This window comes from Epinephelus lanceolatus, chromosome 18, assembly GCF_041903045.1.
Source record: "Epinephelus lanceolatus isolate andai-2023 chromosome 18, ASM4190304v1, whole genome shotgun sequence".
Taxonomy (NCBI): Eukaryota; Metazoa; Chordata; class Actinopteri; order Perciformes; family Serranidae; genus Epinephelus; species Epinephelus lanceolatus.
In genome coordinates this window covers 13,745,808-13,767,620 of record NC_135751.1, presented here as the reverse complement: position 1 = coordinate 13,767,620, position 21,813 = coordinate 13,745,808, and the positions used below count along the sequence as shown (strand labels likewise).

Here is a 21,813-nt window from a genome sequence, read left to right as displayed (position 1 = left end):
GGACCATGCTGCAGGTCTGCAGTCCCACGTGGACTAATAAGGACATTCGGGACATTAGATGCTTGTTGGACCACTGGACGGTATCTCTCCACCCTCCTTCTGACCACCTCCATCTGCCTGCATAGAGGCACAGCAGCCACTTTATTTTTGGTTTGTGATGTCCATTGCTATATTACGGACTGAGATACAAGCCTTCCATACACTCAGTGACTGATGCTTTTACCCTGTATGTGCACAGCTTATTTTAAGTTGTAATGATGCTAATGTGCTCTAATGTAATGTAAGATGTACTGCTGCATGAAGGCATCTGGCTCATTTATATATTCAATCAAAATATCTCTTCACACAACAAACAAGATGGAAGAACAGTTTTCTTTGCATGTATTTGAAAAACTTTGGATTAGCATGCTCACACTGAATTGTATGTGTGTATAAATAAGAATTAAATACTGTAATACTTTCTCCTGATGCATTTTGCTTCACTTTATTAAAGACACTTCTTTATTTATTCATTTCCCCCCTTTTAAAAACATTTCTTTACTCTGTTATGATGAATTTAGGGTATTGGCATTGTTTATAATTGAATTAATGAAAAAAAAAGAATTAAAAAAAAATTAGAAAATACTTATAATTTTAGTTGTGACTGCTTAAAAAATCTGTACAGAGCATTTTCTATCCAGTGATCTCACCTTAATAATGAGTATGCTATTATTAGTGACTATTAAACTTGAATTAATTGTGACTGATAAATGAAGACTGACTTACTATTAAACATCTCACAATACTACCCATAATCATCACCATCTTTGGTATTGTTGTTTTTGATAACACCATTATCTTTAATTATGATGCACAAAATAAGTAATGTACATGAACATCCAAGAGGCAGCAAGCAATAAAAGCAATGTAAGCACACTAATAAATAAAATAACTAACTAAATAATAATATAAAAAAAAAACTTATTTAGAAGATACTCAGAATGAAGTATAAAATATTAATTAATTGTGTGCTGCAAGATATAGAAGCACAGGTGGAGGAACTACTCAAAACTCAGTACAACAGTATCAAAATACTCCCTGTAAAAAGACCTGCAAAAGCCCTGCATTTAAAGTTCTACATAAGTTTAAGCGCACACTTATCAGCTAAATGTGCTCAAAGCAAAAGTAGGTGCTCTGCTGAAAAATGGCTTCTGTTATTATATATGACATTATTAGTTTATTAATACTGATTAATAAAAAGTATTTTTGTAGCTGATTTTGGTGGATAGAAGAACAACACCCTGCTACAAATATGTGCTAAATGTGTATGATATTCTTTTAGATTTTCTCTGATTATTGCTTTCTTTGTGAAATATTGGATAATAATAATTTATATGAGACCATCTGAGAGGTTGCCCATTAGTGCACGTGTCAACATAAACCACGGAATGAAACTGAAGGGGAGGGGGTGTTGCAGTTTCCAGGCACTCAGATGGTGTAAGGACATATATCGAAACAGACACGGGCTTATATCACCGATGTGTGAGTATTGAGTTCATAAATTATTCATTCAGCAGACTCCAAAATTTGTGACCCCCAAACCCTGCCTCTGCAGTCCATGCCTGCCACATCAGAAATGTGACATTGAGGAAAGGGTTTTATATCTAACAATTCTTTGTATTTTATATAATGTTTTTTTTTTCATTAAAAGAATAATGTGTAACTTTAACTAATAGATAAATGTAGTTAAAAGTATTATATTTCACTCTGCAATGTAGTAGAGTAGAAGCAGAAAGACGTATGAAATGAAAATATTCACAGTATAAGTACAGTACTTGAATAAATGTCTTTACTTTCCACTACTGCATAAAGGCATTTATGTATCTATGATCTTATTTTTCAAAGCATCTCATCAGTGAAAGCCATGTTTTCTAATTCAGTCTTGGTTTTTGTAAGTGTGAGCTCCTTGTGTCTGTTTCCTGTTTTGTTTGTTGTAGTTTTGGTTCTGTCTGAGGATCAGTTTTGTTGTCAGCGTTAAATTACCCACAACATGACAGCCAAGTGAAAGCACCATTAACCCCTGGCAGCAATCCACCTTTTTCATCACCACAAAGGTGTGTGTTTAGTGACTGGCCTCAGGCATGAATACTTTCCCACCTGTTTGTCCTCCCGACCACCCTCTCGCATCATCTGCCCACCATTCCTCCCCCCTTAAATATAAGAGGGATTACTTGGCAGGGTGATGGCAGCAGACATTCCCAGAAGAACATAAAAGGGACAGCTGAGCGTGACCAAAATAGCTAAATAAACTTGACAGTCTGCCAACGCGCCGGGCCCTGAGAACAAAATGCTTTCCTTCATTAGTTTTTTCAGGTTTTATATCCAAATTTACCTCAGAGATAATCTGTTTTCATTTCATTATCAGCTTTGTTAATCTCCTCTATTGGAGGACTTTATTTCTGGCCCCTCTCTCGGCTCTCTGGTCCTGATTGTTTGTGTTTCCATTGATCTCTCAATCATGAGTCATGTCTCGGTTCTTCACTGGTTTCCACTTCTGCGGTAAGTTGGATCAGACAGACGTTTGTTTATCTTTGGTGTTCAGGACATCCAGAGCCCAATGCTAGCTGTCAGACCTCCCCTGTGATCCAGCTGACCTTTGATCTCAGGCTCACTTGATTCTCACCACCTTGTTGCAGGCATGAAATACTGTACGTCATACCCCATGTTCCGACTGTGATTTCTACTTTTAAAGAGGGCTCAGACTGATCAACTCCATGATATATTTTTGCACTTTGGCTTCACATTCACCATGGAAAAACCCTGAATTATAACTTAACAAATAACTTAAAATAACTAAAACAAATTTTGAATTTTCAGATTAAAATCAAGGCAAATGTGTGCTGAAGCAATAATTTTAAGTGGTGAAATGACCAAATGTAACCTTTAACAGACCAGATTCAAGCCTGAAATGTTGCTTGTGCTCCTTATGTGCTCTTACATGAATGATTCAGTGCCTTAAAATCTCAGTTTAGGGCTAAATCAAATAGACAGTCCCCTAATGCTGCAAAGTAAGGAAAAGCAATTGGCATTAGTTTACTGGCTAAACATTTTAGATCATAACAATATAATGTATAGCATATCATGTCTATCTGGAACAACTCTAGCTGTTTTTTTAGTTTATCTAGCATTTCTTGCAGCCATTTTTCATTCTGTACTTGTAGCATGTGATATATTAAAGGAGATGAATGTCAAGTGGTATGTCTACCATTCAGCATGTGGGCCAGGGTTGTCTACACGCGGTTCTCAACATGGTGGTGACTGAGCAGGCAGCTAAGCAGTTAATAGGAGCAACAGTGCTAACACAGCTAAAGGCCCAACACAACAAACCATTATCAAAGAACTGGTGTTGACGAAGGCGAACTGCTGCGTCATCTCACGTCTGCTGTGTCTTGGCCAAAAAGTTGCATTTGAACACATCGCAAAAACTACAGCCAAGGACCAACTAACACTAGCACAACTGTTTAATCTGGGGGGAAACAAAGGGTGGGCATTATGCTTATGACAACACTGTCGCTGTTATCAATGGTAACCATCTGTAACTGCCGTATGAGCACAGTGCAGAGTGGCAGTGGTTAGCTAGCAGATGGATGCACCTACTAACATGCACATGTGGCTGGACCTGCACCACAGCAAAGAAAAGAGAGGCTCAGATTACTTTACAAACAGAGAGAGCATGACTTCATTCTTTGCTCAGGATGCCATTACTCCACGACATCTTTACATAGCTCATAGTTGCTCTGAATGTCATATATAGAGCCTTTAATTAATTCATCATTATATAAAAAACAATCAACACAATTACAAAGCCTCTACATGGTTTGTCTTTTCGTTGTTTAACATGTTAGACATAAAGCAAATATGTTCTTTGAAACATGAAGACATCTGTACTATTTTTTTGATCTGTTCCTGCGTTTTCCTTTTACAATTTTATTTTTGAAGTTGTTGGAGGGTTGTCAAAAAATGTCACTAATTTTTTTTTTTTAAATCTGTCTTAATTAATAAATTAATAAATTAAAAAAAGACAGAAATAATAGCTTACTCCTAACTCCTGCATTTAATGCTTAAAGATTTGGTCCACCTGTTTCTAAATGTTATGAGTCAAAGTTATTAATTGAAAATAAGCTGTGGCCTCTCAAACTTTCACAGACGTGTCAGCTGCTGCAGCTTGCTGACTATACACAGCTGTAAAATAAATTAAATGGTCTCATTTCACAGTGTGTTTACAGGCTGCTATTGTGAGGAAGTGTTTCCATACATTTCAGGGGGTCTATGCTGTAATGTGACACGTGTCACCACGATCCTCTGCAGCCATCTATCACTTTTTAGGTGATTGGTATGTCTGCGTGTGGGGTCAGGAATGTGAAGACGCTCCCAGTTTGTACTAAGTAGAAAGAAGACCTCAGAGGAACCTTCATGACATGTCAGGTGTCAGAGATGTATGTTTTACTCTGGTATGTTTGAATACTTACCAGCTTCAAGTTGCCTTGTTATGTTATTTGACTCCATAGACGGCAGGATTGAACAGTAAATTTTAACTGTAAGGTCAGGTGTCAGCTCTTTTTTTTCAGTCTGCTGGCATTGAACGTGGAGGAGGCTGAATGAAGTGTTTAATTATAAACCTTATTAAACGTCAACATGTTTTGCCTCGTGAGCAGTTGTTTTGTTTAATTAATCCAGTGGCTTTAACTGAAATGACAGTCAGACACGTTGTAATGATCTGAGTAAATGAGCAGATAACTCAATTAAGGGCACTTCATTTCCCACAAATATTTAACCTGTCAGTTTTAACACCAGCTGCATTATTTGTGTCTCTTGCATACTTTTATAAATCACTGTGCTATTTCTGACTAAATCATACTGCTAAGAATACACTGTCTTAGTCAGGTGGTTAACGCTAGCACACTGTGCCTGCAGCGCCCTCTGCTGTTCACTAGCCTGCACTGACGCTGTTTCTGATGCTTGAGGCTCAGTGATTTCTTTTTTTCCAGTAAAAGGGAGGGAAAATAAATTTCCTAAACTTCAGTGTTCACTGTGAGTGCGTTTACATGGACATGAATAACCCATTTATGATCGGATTTTGGGAAATATGCAAGCTGGAGTACTCGGAAAGAAACCAGGATGTATCAGGAGAATATGAATAACCCAATTGCTCTGTGCTCATGTAAACACTTTATCCAGAATATGATCATAACCAGGATAAGCCTCACAAACAGATTATTCTCGTGTGTTGGCCACAAATTCCCCAATATTTTTTTTACAGATCTCAAACACTGTTTTTTTGCATGCTTTAAGAATTCTTCTAAAAACATCATGCCTTTGAATGTGAGAAACATTCAAACACGATACAGTAAAAGAGACAAATTATATCTGTCTCATGCTTGTTTCCATATGCTATTTTGTAATTCTAGTGGAAATGTTTTTTTAAACTTTATGAACTGGACCAGCAACCAGTGTTGTGTTTGTAATTTTTGTATCAGCATACATTATATATACTTATAGGTGATCTAGGACTGTGTATTAATATGGAAGCAAACTAATTATGAGACATGTAACTCAGCAGTTAATAGCCGAATCAATGTGTACAATTACATGGACATGAATAACCCGTTTACGAGGCTTATCCTGGCTAAAATCATGTTATGATACAGTGTTTACATAAGCACAGAAAAATATGAATATTCCCTGTATACATCATGGTTGCTTTCCGAGTACTTCAGCTAGCATATACAGGTTTCTCATGAATGGGATATGGTGTTTACATGCTCAAACACGTGTACTGGTACTCAAAAACCAGATTATAAATAGGTTATTCATGTCCATGTAAATGCACTCAATGAAGGATGGCTGAATTCAGTTTAGTGGCTTCAAGTTCAGGGTCCTGGTAGTGATCGTGCTGGCTTATTCTTACACTGTCATGGCATACTGGAACTCGGTAGGTATGGAGCCATCTATAATGTTATTAGTAACACCTGTGCTTTGTCAGGTCAACATGTCTGCAGTGACAAAGGCCTGCTGGAAAATTTTTAATGTGTCATGTCACATTCTGTCTTCCTGTCCAGCTTGCCAGCCACATTTCAACTTTCCCCTTCGCCACCATTTCTCTACTCTACCAGCAAATGCCCCCTGACCTTCTCGTCTCTCCCAGTCCCCTGACTCTCACATCCAGCCACTCCCTCCTGCCCTACAATAACCCTTTTCAGCCATTCCCATCACTTTCTCTGCCCACCTGCTGACCTGTTCCCACTTTTCCTTATCAGCCCTGTAGTACATATACCAGCATTTTTATCATTATCACACTTCACAGTCTTGACTAAAATGTGAAATAATATTATGTTTTTCTTTGTATTTTGTATCACAGATGTACAGTATACCTGTGCAGCTACTTTCAGCTAATTGATTATGAGACATTTAAGTCAACAGACTGATTTTATTTTTCATGCAATGAAAAATATATAATACTCTTTGCTTAATACTGCAATAAACAGCCTTTCTATGCCATGGATGAAATCATTAATTGCACCATGTGTGAATATCTGCTCAGGGAACTGTTATGCATACTAATGTAGTCAGTAGGAGTTGTGCAGGTTCCAATTAGCAGAGGACATAAGAACAAATAAGGAAAATGCCTTTCTATGCAAGACATTTTGACATCCACAGTAGGAAACCAAGTATGAATAATACAGTTAATGATAACTAAATTCCATTAAGCTGCTTCAGTTTCAGGGTCCTGCTATTGTGCATGCTGGCTCACTGTCACAGTATACTTAGACGCTCAAACAGAACATGCCTGTGAAACACACCAATCTGCACAACAGGCGCAGATGTGCAGACACCAGCTGCACTTTCGATGCTCTGTGTGCAGATCCCTTGCTTTGTCTTTTTTGCATCCCATGAACACTTTAAGGCCGTCTTGGCTCAAGAAAATAACAACTTTCTGTGAAACAAATCCAATATAGAAATGATCTAAACCCATTATATGAAATAGAGGAACATTTAGCACATTTACAGGAGTCTGGGCCTCAAACACTATGTTCTTAAATACAGTTAGACTCACAGCACCTCAGGTTCACTTCCTTTTCAACACACATGAACCACTCCATCTCACTTCCCCTTATATGGTCTCTAACTGTCAGATTTCTTTCACCCCAAGTCAATGAGATCTTGATCACCATGTTCCTCTTCTGCTCGACGACTCCTCAGCCACTCCTCTCTCGCTTTCTTCACTTCCTGCCCATAATAATCATGAAGTTTGCTGAACTCCTCGAGCGGATCAAAACCCAACAGAGGCCACTCGCCGTACAAAGGTGCCGGTCCATTAAGTGGTGTGACGTAAGCATTCCTCCTGTGCCACAGTTTAGGGGACTTTTTAGCCACCACTTTAGTAGGTATTGAAGGTGCTTGTAAAACAGTGCCGGCACTGAAGCTTCTCCCCTCTCTAACCACTGCTGTTGGCCCCTGCACAGGAGAGAAGAAGGTGGCGGTGGACTGTTTGAGAGCACTGACAGAGGAGCTGTGACTGGATTCGCCAGAGCCTTGTTGCTGTTTCGCTTCTGCAGATGAAAAACAGGAAATTAATAAAGATCTCTGTGGCTACTTAAAGTAATTAATCATAAAAAAAAATCAACATATGGTACCTTTTCTAAAGGAATAGTTGGACATTTTGGGAACATGCTCATTTTCTGGCATTAATTAGAGAAGGTTGATAACCCACCAATCTCTTGTTTAGGTACAATAAGCAGCTGGTTAGCTTAGCTTAGCTGTGGCAGGCCACATATACAGTCAGGTCCATAATTATTTGGACAATGATACAGTTGTCATCATTTTGGCTCTGTACACCACCACAATGGGTTTTAAATGAAACAATGAATACCTGCTTAAAGTGCAGACTCTCAGCTTTCATTTAAGGCTTTTTTCAAAAATGTAGTATGAACCGTGTAGGAATTACAACCATTTCTTCACACAGTCGCCCGACCTTAAGGGCTCATAAGTATTTGGACAAACTAACATAATCATCAATTAAACAGTCAGTTTTAATACTTGGTTGCAAATCCTTTACAGTCAATGACTGCCTGAAGTGTTGGACACATAGGCATCATCAGATGCTGGGTTTCTTCCCTGGTGATGCTCTGCCAGCCCTTTACTGCAGCCGTCTGCACTTCCTGCTTGTGTTTTGGGTGTTTTGCCCTCAGTTTTGGCTTCAGCAAGAGAAACGCATGCTCAATTGGATTCAGGTCAGATGATATGACTTGGCCGTTGCAGAACATTCCACTTCTTTGCCTTAAAAATGTCTTTGGTTGCTTTTGCAGTATGCTTCAGGTCAATGTCCATCTGCACTGTGAAGCATCATCCAATGAGTTTTGAAGCATTTAATTGAATCTGAGCAGATAATGGTGCCCCAAACACTTCAGCTTTCATCCTGCTGCTCTTGTAAGCAAGACAAGACTTCACTAGAATAAATACAGAGGGTTTATCACAAGATGCAAACCATTGGTTAGCCTTAAAAATGGAAGGCCAGATTAGAGTTTGTCAAAAACCATCTAAAAAGCCTGTACAGTTGTGGAACAGCATACTATGGACAGATAAAACAAAGATCAACTACCAGAATGATGGGAAGACAAGAGAAGGAAGAAGGGAAGGAACTGCTCATGATCCAAAGCACACCACCTCATCAGTGAAGCATGGTGGAGGTACTGTTATGTCATGGCCATGTATGGCTGCCAGTGGAACTGGTTCTCTTGTATTTATTGATGATGTGACTGCTGACAAGAGCAGCAGGATGAAAGCTAAAGTGTTTGGGGCACCATTATCTGCTCAGATTCAACCAAATGCTTCAAAACTCATTGGACGATGCTTCACAGTGCAGATGGACATTGACCTGAAGCATATTGCAAAAGCAACCAAAGACATTTTTAAGGCAAAGAAGTGGAATGTTCTGCAACGGCCAAGTCATATCATCTGACCTGAATCCAACTGAGCATGCGTTTCTCTTGCTGAAGCCAAAACTGAGGGCAAAACACCCAAAACACAAGCAGGAAGTGCAGACGGCTGCAGTAAAGGGCTGGCAGAGAATCACCAGGGAAGAAACCCAGCATCTGATGATGCCTATGTGTCCAACACTTCAGGCAGTCATTGACTGTAAAGGATTTGCAACCAAGTATTAAAACTGTTTGTTTAATTGATGATTATGTTAGTTTGTCCAAATACTTATGAGCCCTTAAAGTCGGGGGACTGTGTGAAGAAATGGTTGTCATTCCTACACGGTTCATACTACATTTTTGAAAAAAGCCTTAAATGAAAGCTGAGAGTCTGCACTTTAAGCAGGTATTCATTGTTTCATTTAAAACCCATTGTGGTGGTGTACAGAGTCAAAATGATGACAACTGTATCATTGTCCAAATAATTATGGACCTGACTGTAATTCATTTTAAAAGACAAAGCGTGGGATGCTTAAAATCAATCTGTTGGCCACAATTGGCCCCCGAGCCAGACCTTGATCATGCCAGACAAACGGTATCTTATATCTTGATTGTTTTATCTCTACAAAAGCCAAAATTTAAAAAACAACAATTTGCATTTTTACAGCAGGTTATGTGCTGGATTATTTCCTGACTGGGAGCAGTAACTTCCTGGAGTCTCTGCTTGTTTCCTCACAACTGCTTAGAGCCATGAAATAATCCTGCAAATAATCAATTTAAAATGGCTTCAGAGGTGCTGGTAGGTTCTTTTTTTACCTTTACTTTACCAAAAAGTGACTAAATCCCAAAATGTTGAATTATTCTTTTAAATAATATTGAAGACATAATAAAAGAGAGGATGAACAAATTATAATGCATCATAATTATAATAAAATGAGGCCTACATTTTGAATATTCTAAGTATGATAATTAACAATTAAGAAAAAATAACATAACAAAGTCACAGCCTTCACAACACACCTTCATACTGCCTCCCCAAGTCTCTCACCAGCAGGGAGAGGTAACAGTGGCTGGCTGAGAGCAAAGCTTTCACCCAGCTCTCCTGAGTCTGACCATCCACTGCTGCAAATCTGTAAGTTTTTAGTCCAGGCCCTTCAAACACCAGAGAAAAGATAAATTGTCCATCAGACTCTGACCGCCTGACTGCACACCCCTCCAGCACGATGACACCCAGCAGGTGTCGGTCAGCTGGGCGCTCCTGGTAGAAGAGCAGGTTTGCCTTCAGGACAAACCACCGCCGCTGGTAGGTGGCATTTCTCTCTTTCTATGGAGACAGATGTCAAAGTAAATCAGGGTTATTGAACTTGTTATCACATGGTGATAGTGCTTAAGATTCAGTTACTTCATGTTGTTTGTGTCTTATGTTTATCCAAACCTTTTTGTAAAGATATCCCTCTTTATCTACTGGAGAGGTGCACGATAGGTAGTGGCTCAAAATCTTCTCATGGAGCTTCATTCCAACACCTATAGAAGAGAAAGTGCTATTACATTCAGAATGTAAGACACTAAAAACTGTGGGACATGAAGCAGTAACACGTTCCAGAAATGGTTTAATCCAGAATCTATATGGAAAACAAAGAAAAACAAAAAATATCAGCAAAACCTCACTGATTTGACCGTAACTACAAACCACAATTAGTTATCACTTTTCTACTAAAGGGGCAGTTTTCCCCCAAATCAAAAATATATATTTTTTCCTCTTGCATGCAGTGTTATTTATCAGATTGTTTTGGTGTGCGTTGCTGAGTGTTGGAGATATCAGCCACAGAAATATCTGCCTTCTCTCAAATACAATGGAACTAGATGGCACTCGGCTTGTGGTGCTCAAAGTGCCAAAAATACATTTGAAAAACTCAACAAAAATCATGACCTAGTTACTGAAGATAATCCACAGACATTTTTGTGAGCAGTGTCATGTAGGAACTATTTTCTTTCAACCCAGCTACACCCGCCAACTGAATCACCATGAGAAGGAAGCATGTGTGTACAGCACAAAATGTTAACATTTATGGTGTCCTCCTCAGCTGAGCTGTATTGTTAGCTAGCTCAGTGGTGCTAGGTGAGCTAGCATTAGATGCATACTTCCTTCTGCTTGGTGATATGGTTGGTGGGTGTAGTTCAGCAGAGAGAAAATAGGTCCTATATGAAACTGCTCACAACAAAGGTCTGTGGATTATCTTAAGTGACCAGGTCTTGATATCTGGAAGGAGACATTACTGTTGAGTTTTTCAAATCAAATTTTTTGCCGCTTTGAGCACCACAAACCGAGTGCCATCTGGTTCCATTACAATGGAGAGATGGCAGACATCTCTCCTGATATCTCCAATGCTCTGCAACTCACACCAAAACAATGTGGCCTGCTAAATAGCACTACATGAAAGAGGAGAAATATGTGTTTTGGATTTTGGGGTTAACTGCCCCTTCAAGTTCAGTTCAGTAGATCTTTAATATCCTCCAATTATTCTCTCGCATAAGGTTAGATAGCAGCAATCATTCCATGTAGGTAACTATACGTAATATACCTACAGTATATTACTCAAGTACTGAAGCCTACTTTGAAGTGCTTCTGCTTTACTTGAGTGTTTCCATGTTACTGTGTACTTCACTAAATAGAGAGAGAAGTACAATTATTTTTACGCCACTACATTTTTCTGACAGTTGCAATTAGTTACTTTTTGGATGACGATTTTACATTAAAGACAAATGATAAGCGTGTAAAATAAAATGTATTATTAAAGATGAGTGGTTTCCAACCTTTCCAGCTGATCACCAGCGTGTGTGTGATTTGCTTTCAGTTCCGCCAAAGAGACGTTTTTCCGTAAACTTAACAGATGATTTCATTTGAATAACTGTTTAAAGCCCAAAGAGGTAACGTGACCTAAGCAGAACTTTTCCTCTTTCTTCCATTAGTCGTCTCTCGACCCCTCAGATTTATTTTGTGACCCTTTATAGGGGCCTGACCCCTAGGTTGGAAAACCACTGGAAACTGTATACAAAAGGTGAACTAACACCATCTCAATTGGCTTCAACAGTACACGTACTGATGCATCAGTTTTAAGGGTCGATTAATGTGATATATTAAATAATACACAGTGACCACATTTCAGCAGATTAAGTACTTTTGCTTTTGATACTTAAAGCACTACATTTTGCTTGTAATCCTTGTGTACTTTTGCTGCTTATAATGAAGTATTTTTCCATTAAAGCATTGATATCTCTTCCCCCACTGAGTAACTATACTTAAAACTGCATGAAATCATCAAGCAGCGTGATTTTAAATAAGAACCACAGAAGGTTTTCACTTTTAATTTAGACCTTTAACATATATTAAAGGATATATTATTATCTTGAGGAAAAAATATTGATATCCACTACACACGAGGTTTGAAAGCAGCTGTCAGTGTACCCCAAAAGAACTGACAACCAGGACCCTACTGTTACTCCAAATATACAGAATTAATAGAGCTACAGTCAAATAATACAAATTGTATTTAGCTATAAGTAATAATGACAATAACAGTGATAAAGCCGAGATAATACCAGTAAAAACCTGTCTTGTCCTCCCTCCACAGCTCTTGTATACAGTGACTCAGGCAGAATAGAAAACAGTGACTCAGACTCACCTCTGCCAATGTTGAATCCCTCACAGGGTCACTTTACCTTCCCACACAGTTTTTACATTATTCACATTTACAGATCTCTCCTTCTCTGGGTCCTCGGAGTTCCTAAACATGGAGCCAGTTGTTCTCTATCAGTTCGATGCATCCAGAACCAGACAATGTTTGAATATAGTTTCAGGTTACTACCACTGGTTCTCCCTCGGGTACACGAGGACGAGTGTTGAAATATAAATAACTCGACCCACTTCCTGGTAACAAAATCCTGACATATTATATTCTCTCTCGTCTACGCTTGAGTCTACCCTGAGCTGGTGGATCAGCTGAACCAAGCAGTCGCTGACAAGACCTGCTACCTGGAAATGAGATGCTGGATGTTGAGGTGGAGTTTGAGGGCTGATGTATTTGCCTCGGCTCTCTCGGTTCTGCATTCTGTGTTGCTTTTTTCAGATGAGCTTTATTTTAATCTCTTGTGGCGTGCAGAGAAAGTGTCCCTTAGTGCTTGGTTGATTCTTCAGTGAGATGTACAGCTTCTTTTCAGATAAATAATTGTTTATGACATTATCAGGTGTGTCAGATTCTGCTTTTAATGCAATTTCATGCCCCAGTCTGTCTCTCTTTATTAATCTATATCTAAGAAACATTTTTGTATCAATGAAAAGTAAATGCAGGCAGCCATGACCTCTTGAATATGTGCCTCAACATTTCTTTGCTTGATGTGTCTATTTATAACACACACTTATCCTTTTTATCCTTTAGGACCTCCAAGGAATTCAAAATCTAAATGAGCTCTAGGCGAAGAGATTTACAGGGTCTGTCATACTGTCGAGCTCAACGACACAGTCTGAATCAAGTGTCACAATCAACTTGTCATAGGTTGAACCTCAGTGCAGAAACTGAATGCAAATTTTCTGTATTCATGTTAAAGAAAGTGTTGAATTCCTGCACAGTCCTTATGTTTATTTATGTTATTTTAAAAATGCGATGGACCTTGGTCATCAAGTATCACATTCACAATATGAGGTAACATCTTTATTCTATATTGTACTTTATACTGTAACAAATCAAAAAGGGAGTCATGACACAAACACCTGAAACTGAGAATTAAACACTACCTTATTCACATGCACCTGTCCACCAGGTGTGTGTTATTTATCTGTGGAAAATTAACAGAACAAAAACATTTAATATTATTTTAAGTTGTTAATAATTTTAGTATCTCTGTTGAGGTTGTAAAACAATTATTTAAAACTCCACGAAAAAAACATGTCAGGAGGATCAGGAGTGGAAGTCCCTGAATGTGATGCAGCCTCACAGTTGGATATGGTGATCTCAGCACTGCTGAGACAGTTGCTGTAATTTTAGGACTGCAGTGGGTGGAAGAAGTCAGACTAGAAAAAGCTGTAGTATGTTGATCTCCAGCGACAGCAGCATCTTATGATTTCATTCACAAATATTAACTGCCAGATGATCTCATTATGGAAACTTCTGTGGTAAATTAAGAAAATGAAAAACGATATATATATATTCTTAAAAAGTGCTGCCAAATGTGGGAGGTTTGCATCCAAGATATTACATACAGAGGTTTTACAAATACTAAGTATCTTAGAAAAGCTAAGAGAGTATTTCTAATTAGTATTAGATTTGTATTTTCTTAATCAATTGATTTGTTAAAAAAAAAAAAAAGTCAGAAGATTGTGGAAAATGCTGATTCTTATACTCTAAGGTGACATTCAGACTACTTACTACTTACATACTTCCCCCTCATCTTTTTTATATAAGACAATGAATCCTCAAATTTTATCAGGTAACCATAAATTTTTTGAAATATTTGTTTCGTTGCTGGTTATTTTTCTGGTAATCGACTAATCAATTTATCTGTCATTATTGCAGCTCTCTTTCTGTTTGTATACAGTGTTGGAATTTATGTAACTAAATTTACTCAACTAGTGTACATAAGTACAGTTTTTACGTACTCATACTTTACTTGGGTATTTCTATTTTTTTCTACTTCACTACATCTATTCAACACATTTACTGGTGTTGTTACCAAGTCAGATTAATCAAATCAGATTATATCAGAAATTTTATATACAAATAGAAAAAAAGATAAAATTCTAAAATATGATTAACTGTAATTTTACCACCTAATGGTACAAAGCAGCTACATTTAACTTCACCTCAACTAGCTATATCATTATAGTGGTGCTCATACATTAATGCATCAGTGATAATAATTTATTGACATAGTATAAAACTCTGACGAGGGCTTTTGTTTTTGATACTTAGAATATATTTTCCTTCTAAAACTTATGCATATCTAGGCCTTCCTAAGAAAAATGTAAATACATTACCTACTTGTGATGTTTTTTTTATAGTGTGGTATTATTTACTTAAGTAAAATAACAAATATATCACTTTATCTTTATGTAGCCTGCTTTTACTCACTGTTTTACTACCTGTTTACATAGTGATTTACTGTCACTATGTATATATATGACTACATGAATGTTTACATTACAGTGTATTCACCTTGCAATTACTGTACACTTGCCTACCACAAATATACATGATTTAATTTTATACGTTATAGTTTATCCAAATGCACCATTTTATGTCTTAGCTTCTCGTTTTCACTTTCGCGTTTTTTCTTTTTACACATAACCCCATTTGTTTGAGCATTGTTTGAGGGAAGCTGTTGTATAACAACTGCTTTTCTGGAATTGTTGTACATATGACATTTCACCAGGTGGTGGCGGTGATGTGCCGTGTCGTTGTTTACCAGCCTACATACAGAGAAAGAGAAGAAGAAGAAAACGAGCGAAGAAGACACGAAAACGAACGTCGCTTGAATTATTTTTATCAGGTTTTGGCACATTTTCAAGCTAAATCTCAATTTAGTAGCGTTTCTGTATATTTTTTCAGCAACGCCATGTACAGGTTATGCTGTAGTAGTTAACTAAGTGTAATTTTGCCTCTAGCAGTAGTTTGGACTGTGATAAGTGTTTACTTGTTCTGCATGCGCTGTGTGTCTGCTGTTGTTGGCTAACATTTTTAGCAACAAAGCTAACACGAGCAGTGTGGTAACCGCTCATAATCTACTCTGTAAAAGTGTTATAAAGCTACCTAGTAAGGTTATAGAGGAATAAAAGAGTCACTGTCTTGCCTTCTGTAGTACCATGCCGAAGAGGAAAGTTACGTTTGAGGACGGGGACGGGGAGTTTGAGCTGGATGACGACCTCCCAAACAAAAAGGTAGCACTGTCCTCTTCACACCTTTGTTTAGACACTAAAGATCAATAAGATCACTGGTTAGCTAGTAAAGGCTTCACAGATGTAACCGACAAGTATACAGTGGAAGTACAGAAGAAGTATTAAGATCATTTAGTTATGTTAAAGTACTAATATAATGCAAAAATACTCCACTACAAGTCAAAGTCATGCAATGGAAACTTTACTTAAGTAAAAGTATGTAAGTATTATCAGCACAATGTACTTTAAGTTTGAAAATTAAAAGAAGTCATTGAGTGCACTATTATATATTATGTATTTGGAATAATATTACTGCTGCTTTAATGTGTATGTTGCAGTTTACTGCTGCAGATGTTAAAGGTTGTGCTCATTGTAACTCCTATATTCTGTTTGGAAATTTACTCTACAGCAGTGCATCATATTTTAAAGTCATCATGTGTTTATAGTGTGGCTGTCCTGTGAGAGCCATGCTTTTCTAAAAAGTTAAGTTATCATTGTGTCAGAAAAACAGTCCTGTTTTCAGCTTTGTGATGATGCATTTTCCAGCTGATCCAAGAGGATTTTTTAAGACTTTATTTAGCTGAAGAAAAAGGAGAATTTTCTCAACGCATAAAGGAACATCCCTCAGTTTATCTCAAGCATTCAACATCGACACATCTGAAGATATGTGGTTTTCACTGGACAGGAAGGGGTGAATTTTTTTAGGGATGCACCGAAATGAAAATTTGTGGCCGAAGCCGAAGCCAAATATTATTAAACGTTTGGCCGAATACCGAGTACCGAATACCGAATATCATTGTTTAGTTTTTCATTAGTTTTTGCAGATGAACCCCCTCCAGATTAGTGTTGTCACGGTACCAAAATTGGGACCCACTGTGCGATACCAATGAAAATATCATGGTTCTAAGTAGTATCACAATACCACAGCGAAAATGACGCAGATGTGCCTTTTGTCATTTATAAAAAGATAAATCACTTTTCTATAATACATCAATGATATTTCAATGGAATAAATTACTTATTGACTTATTCATACTTCAAAAACAGCATCAATCAGTGATGAACATGGGGGGGGGGGGGTCCAAAATAAAAAAATAAATAAAATAAGAATCAACCAGCCACCCTCCTCTCCTGACAAGTCCCTTCATAAGTAACAATAACAGTCCCTAAAGTGCGGTGAGGTTTGTGGGCCGTTATTGCCAGAAAGAGTAATGTGAACGGCTCGTTTCTCCTCTGACACATCACGTACGGTCTGTGTTCAGCTGGCTTGGCCGTTCAGGTACTTCTGGGCAGTCATGACGCCAAGAAGAGGATATTATTGGAACCGACTTCTCCGTCGCCGGTAAGCCGATGGCTGCCGTATTTGACAGGAATACATTACTGTCTGTGTCTGTGACCCCCGTTCAACCCACAACCGGTGGGATTCGCCTTTTGTTTCTGCTGGTGGTTGAAATCTGTAGGCTGCTCGCACAGCGTGCTGAATGATTTAAGCTTATTTTGCTCGCTCAAAACTATTTTTAGTCGCAAATACGGTGACGGACGGATCACCACACTGCCGACATTTTATTCCGCCCATCACGGTACGCCATTTGATTGTGTTATCAAAACACGCCGCTATTATTTGGCCTTGCTTTTAACTTATTCCACCGAATACCGAATGTGTGTTTTTTTGCAATATTCGGCCGAATATATTCGGTTACCGAATATTCGGTGCATCCCAAATTTTTTTAACCTGAAAGTAACTTCAGCTGTCAGACAAATATAGTGGAGTAAAAAGCACAGTATTGTCTGCAAAATGTAGTTGATTAGAGGGAAATAAATTGGAAATACTCAAGTAAAGTACAACTCTCTCAAATTTGTACTCAATTACAGTACCTGAGTCAAGGCTTAGTTACATTCCACCACTGCAACCATATAATTTGCAAGTTAATGGTCACAGGTAAAAAAAATAAATATATATTTTTTTTTTCCAAAGACAATAACAAACAGTGCTTAAGTCACATCCCTTTGGTTAAGTGATTATAGTACCTATTGCCCTAATGACTAGTCTTCTGAAGCTTTACTTGGTTATCATGTAAGCAAAGCCATGTATAAAGAGGAGTCTGTCATTATGTGTTTGCCTGTTTATAAAATGTTCTAACTTGTCCTCTATAGGGTCTTTTCAATGCACACATCCCTTAAAGGTTGGCTGTGTAGAATTTAGTGGCATCTAGTGGTAAGGATGCAGAACTGAAACTGAAACATGAAGTAAAGCGTGGTCAAAGTGAAAACGCCAAAACACAAATACCCCACCTAGAGCCAGTGTTTGGTTTGTCCTTTCAGAGCTACTGTTGGACTCTGTGAAAGAGGACCCACTTCATATGTAGATATAAAAGGCTCAATTTAAGGTACAAAAAACCCAGCAATTCATATTTTCAGGTGATTTTAAACTAATGAAAATGTAATTATGAACATTATATACCATATATACCACACAATTTACCTTAAGACTTAAAAGTGCAGAAGGACACTTTTTACCAGTCAGACTTCAAGTCTTTTAAATGAATACATAGACAGGTGTACTGCAATAGAACTAAATCAGTGACAGTGTTGTTAGGATGAGGAAATAAGTGACTAAATCCAGCAAGAAAAGGACTGCCTGTATTGCTTTTGATGTTAAATAATAGTATATGTAATTTTTTCTTTCTTTCTTTCTTCTACCGTTGAAATAGAGTGCTGAGGTCGTGAGTGGACCAGGCTCCAGGTTTAAGGGCAAACATTCCCTTGATAGCGATGAAGAGGATGAAGGGGAAGAGAAAAACAGTAGCAAATATGATATTCTGGCCAGTGATGACGTGGAGGGTATGTTTAGTTTACTATTTGAACTGTAACCATGAATTGATAGATGGTAGAGAGGTCATCTTGCTTACTTTACATTTTTAGTATACATTTACATGTTCTTCACAGGTATGAAGCTACATTTTTTCCACATGAGAATTTGAATTAAGTGCTAAGGAAGCACATTTTAACTAGAAGGGGCTGAATTCTTTGACACTGGAAATTTTTTGTCCCCTTCGGCTACTTACAAGTGCCATGAGTGTAGCAAAATTTGTCTTTTGTCTAAACATGGAGTATCAGTAATTATGTCACCTGAGACCATGCTAACTATTTTCAGGCCAAGAGGGAGCAACAATTGACTTTGACGAGGGAGTCTCTATTACACCTTTCAACCTGCAAGAGGAAATGCAGGAAGGACACTTTGACTCCGAGGGAAACTATTTCATCAAAAAGGAAGAACAGATTAGAGACAACTGGCTTGACAACATTGACTGGGTAATATTTGTATTTTAGGGACTTTTGCTTCATGTCTGAAAACTTTTCAAGCAATGTAAAATAACATAAGGTACCTCTTCCAGGTGAGAATTAAAGAACAGCCCTTCAAACAAAAGAAAAAAGGTCTTGGAGCCAAACGGAAACGCAGAGTTGGTGATGAGGATGAGGCTGAGGAAGAGAAACAGAGAGAAGAGAAGCAGGCAGACAAAGAAAATGATGAAGAAGAAGAAGAGGAGGAGGTGGAGCCCGCAGAGGACCCGCTGGCATCCTACACGCAGCACCAGCTCACTGAAGCTGTGATTGAACTGTTGCTTCCTGGGGAGACAGTTGCCAAAGCGCTTCGTCGGCTAGGAGGCCTTGGAGGACAGAAGAAGGGGAAGCTGAGGGAAGAGAGTGAACCCACAGAGGAGACCAAAAGGGATACAGAAAAGCTCGACAGGCTCACAGCACTAGCTGACAGATTGGTTGGATCTGGGATGTTTGAGATTTATCAGCAAACATATGAAAAACTGGCCTATTTGTTGAAGAGCATGAGCAGCACCAGACCAGCTGTGGGGAGGGAACCCGGCGGTGATGGTGATGAAGAGGAAGACGAACTCGACATGTTTGCAGATAAATTTGACGAGTCGCATACAGCAGATAAAAAGGAAGTAGAAGACAATAAAGGTTACTGAATCTTACTTGGTTACATTCCCTTCATTAGTACAAAATATCTTGTTTTGTTTAACCATGTTTTTTTGTCTTCCTTAGTGAGCGATGAGGTGATGTGGGAGTACAAATGGGAAAATAAGGATGATTCTGAAGTTTTTGGCCCCTTCACCAGTCAGCAGATGCAGGTATTTTCCTCACTTTTGAACTGATGGTTTTTGTTAGCGAGCGTTAAAAATGATCAGAACAAACATAGAAGTGATAAGTTTGGTGGTGGGGTGACAGAGGTAGAATTGACATTAGCTTGAAATAAATGTTTTAATATTATTATTATTACTATTTTCTACAGTGGAAATAGAGGTTTTTAACTAGGCTTTGACCTAAATTGTTGTCGCAATTTGGGCTCGGGTTGGGCTTGGGCAGAAATTATGCAGGTTCATGTAGGTTCGAGCCTGACTTTTTGGGCTGGATCATGGCTCTATACCATAGTATGATTGCTATGACGACTGATTATTACACTCACAAACCCACCAAACCAAGAATTTACTGGAATGATGACAACAAAATGATATGGGGTTTGGAATTCGGACTCTGCCTGTTATCTCAATTTACAATACATGATTAAGAAGGAAAATAGTAAATAAATAATAGAGGATTTTATTGTATACAAGGGCTCAGAATACCAATCCATTAAGGGGTAGATTACTGGAAGAACATATTTTCATGTGTGATATTTTCAGGTATGTGTTTGGCACATAACATCATATTATTGTCATATTAGAAGTGTTTGCATTAAAGTATAGTCAAGTATCTGCACAAGTATAACTTGCACTTATCCTAACAAATTAAATATCAAGTTTATGTAGGCATTTACTCAATTATTTTGTTCTTCTCCTGCAAACTAATGTACCTGCAAAGCTATTAGTAAATCCCATTATTTTTACTAGATTATTTGGCTGCAGGCTGGTTTACCTTTAACCTCAATCTGGCCAGGTGGGTTTTAAATAATCTTCTTGTTGTCTGTTTTCCAGGATTGGGTGGATGAAGGCTATTTCAGCTCGGGTGTTTACTGCAAGAGGGTCGACCAGGAGGGAGCTCAGTTCTACAACTCAAAGAGACTGGACTTTGAGCTCTATACATGATCAGTGTCCCATAAATGAATCATAACCACCATGATCACTCTCTGCAGTCACATTTTGCCCTCGATCTATCTTCAGTCTTTTGTCCAGGGCTTTGGTGTCAGATCTATCATTTTAACAGGGGCTTTGTTTTCTGTGCATTGGTTTTAAATAAATAACTCATGTATGTGGTGTTGCTATCAGCTATTTTTGTTATGTTTTCTTAAGATTCAAATCATGTGGGGTCATTTTAAGACACTTTGAGAACCATTATGATTCTCATTTAGTGAAGTTTACATGGCCATCCCACTTTACATTTAATTATTTGAATCATTTTTTTTTTACTGTTAAGTATTTTACACTTGAACATTTACTACTGTTAAGATGAGAATATACTGCTGTACTTTATTGTCAATTCAGCCAGCTTTTTATCCCAGACCTCAGTACTGAATGGCACTTTTGCTGTGAAGAAATTCATGTCTTCAGTTGAGTAGATTATGGAGATGTTAACTGCACAAGTAGTCATAGTTAGATACCATGGCTAGCTGTTAGATTTTATCTACTTTGCATGTTGTCACTAATACATCAGTGTTACCTCCCAGACTTACAAATAATTGAGCCACATTAAAATTATGTATGTTCTGTCATATCAGAGTTTGCAAAAGATTAATCTGGACATGTTTTACTGTTAAAAGTGACGAGAAGATGCTGGATTTTGGCAGTATGTTTTAGAGCTCAACAATTAGTTGATCAAAAGAAAATAAATCTGTATTTCAGTCTCTTTTCAAGCAAGAATTGGGCCAAGGTTAGATAGTTGCAGTTTTTTTTGGTCATACACGATAGAAAATTGTAT

The 21,813-nt window shown here is 38.0% G+C and overlaps 2 protein-coding genes across 3 annotated transcripts; one reads left to right on the top strand and one right to left on the bottom strand.

Moving 5' to 3' along the window:
• Positions 1-6,446: 6,446 nt before the first annotated feature.
• On the bottom strand, positions 6,447-13,086 carry pheta2 (PH domain containing endocytic trafficking adaptor 2). The gene is made up of 4 exons (XM_033644453.2): positions 12,638-13,086; positions 10,390-10,478; positions 9,975-10,278; positions 6,447-7,589 (listed from the first exon to the last, which is right to left on the bottom strand). Exons 2-4 carry the CDS (start codon positions 10,468-10,470, stop codon positions 7,180-7,182), a joined length of 795 nt encoding a protein of 264 aa, XP_033500344.1. The 5' UTR covers positions 10,471-10,478; positions 12,638-13,086; the 3' UTR covers positions 6,447-7,179.
• Positions 13,087-15,396: 2,310 nt separating this feature from the next.
• Positions 15,397-21,161, top strand: cd2bp2 (CD2 (cytoplasmic tail) binding protein 2). Of its 2 annotated transcripts, XM_033643806.2 has the most exons (7): positions 15,397-15,497; positions 15,807-15,885; positions 18,594-18,723; positions 19,037-19,194; positions 19,278-19,860; positions 19,945-20,030; positions 20,874-21,161. In XM_033643806.2, the coding sequence occupies exons 2-7, from the start codon at positions 15,811-15,813 to the stop codon at positions 20,982-20,984; spliced, it is 1,143 nt and encodes a 380-aa protein (XP_033499697.1). In that variant the 5' UTR covers positions 15,397-15,497; positions 15,807-15,810; the 3' UTR covers positions 20,985-21,161. The 2 variants fall into 2 exon arrangements, with proteins under 2 accessions (XP_033499697.1, XP_078017460.1); XM_078161334.1 differs by lacking the exon at positions 15,397-15,497 and having other exon boundaries at positions 15,667-15,885.
• The last annotated feature ends 652 nt before the right edge of the window (positions 21,162-21,813 follow it).

Coding starts and splice junctions, on each gene's coding strand:
- pheta2 (XM_033644453.2), bottom strand. CDS start 10,470: ATGAAGCTCCATGAGAAGATTTTGAGCCACTACCTATCGTGCACCTCT. Junction 10,279..10,389: donor AGGGATATCTTTACAAAAAG/GTTTGGATAAAC, acceptor CTGTCTCCATAG/AAAGAGAGAAATGCCACCTA. Junction 7,590..9,974: donor CTTGGGGAGGCAGTATGAAG/GTGTGTTGTGAA, acceptor TTTCATCTGCAG/AAGCGAAACAGCAACAAGGC.
- cd2bp2 (XM_033643806.2), top strand. CDS start 15,811: ATGCCGAAGAGGAAAGTTACGTTTGAGGACGGGGACGGGGAGTTTGAG. Junction 15,886..18,593: donor ACGACCTCCCAAACAAAAAG/GTAGCACTGTCC, acceptor CCGTTGAAATAG/AGTGCTGAGGTCGTGAGTGG. Junction 19,195..19,277: donor GGCTTGACAACATTGACTGG/GTAATATTTGTA, acceptor TACCTCTTCCAG/GTGAGAATTAAAGAACAGCC.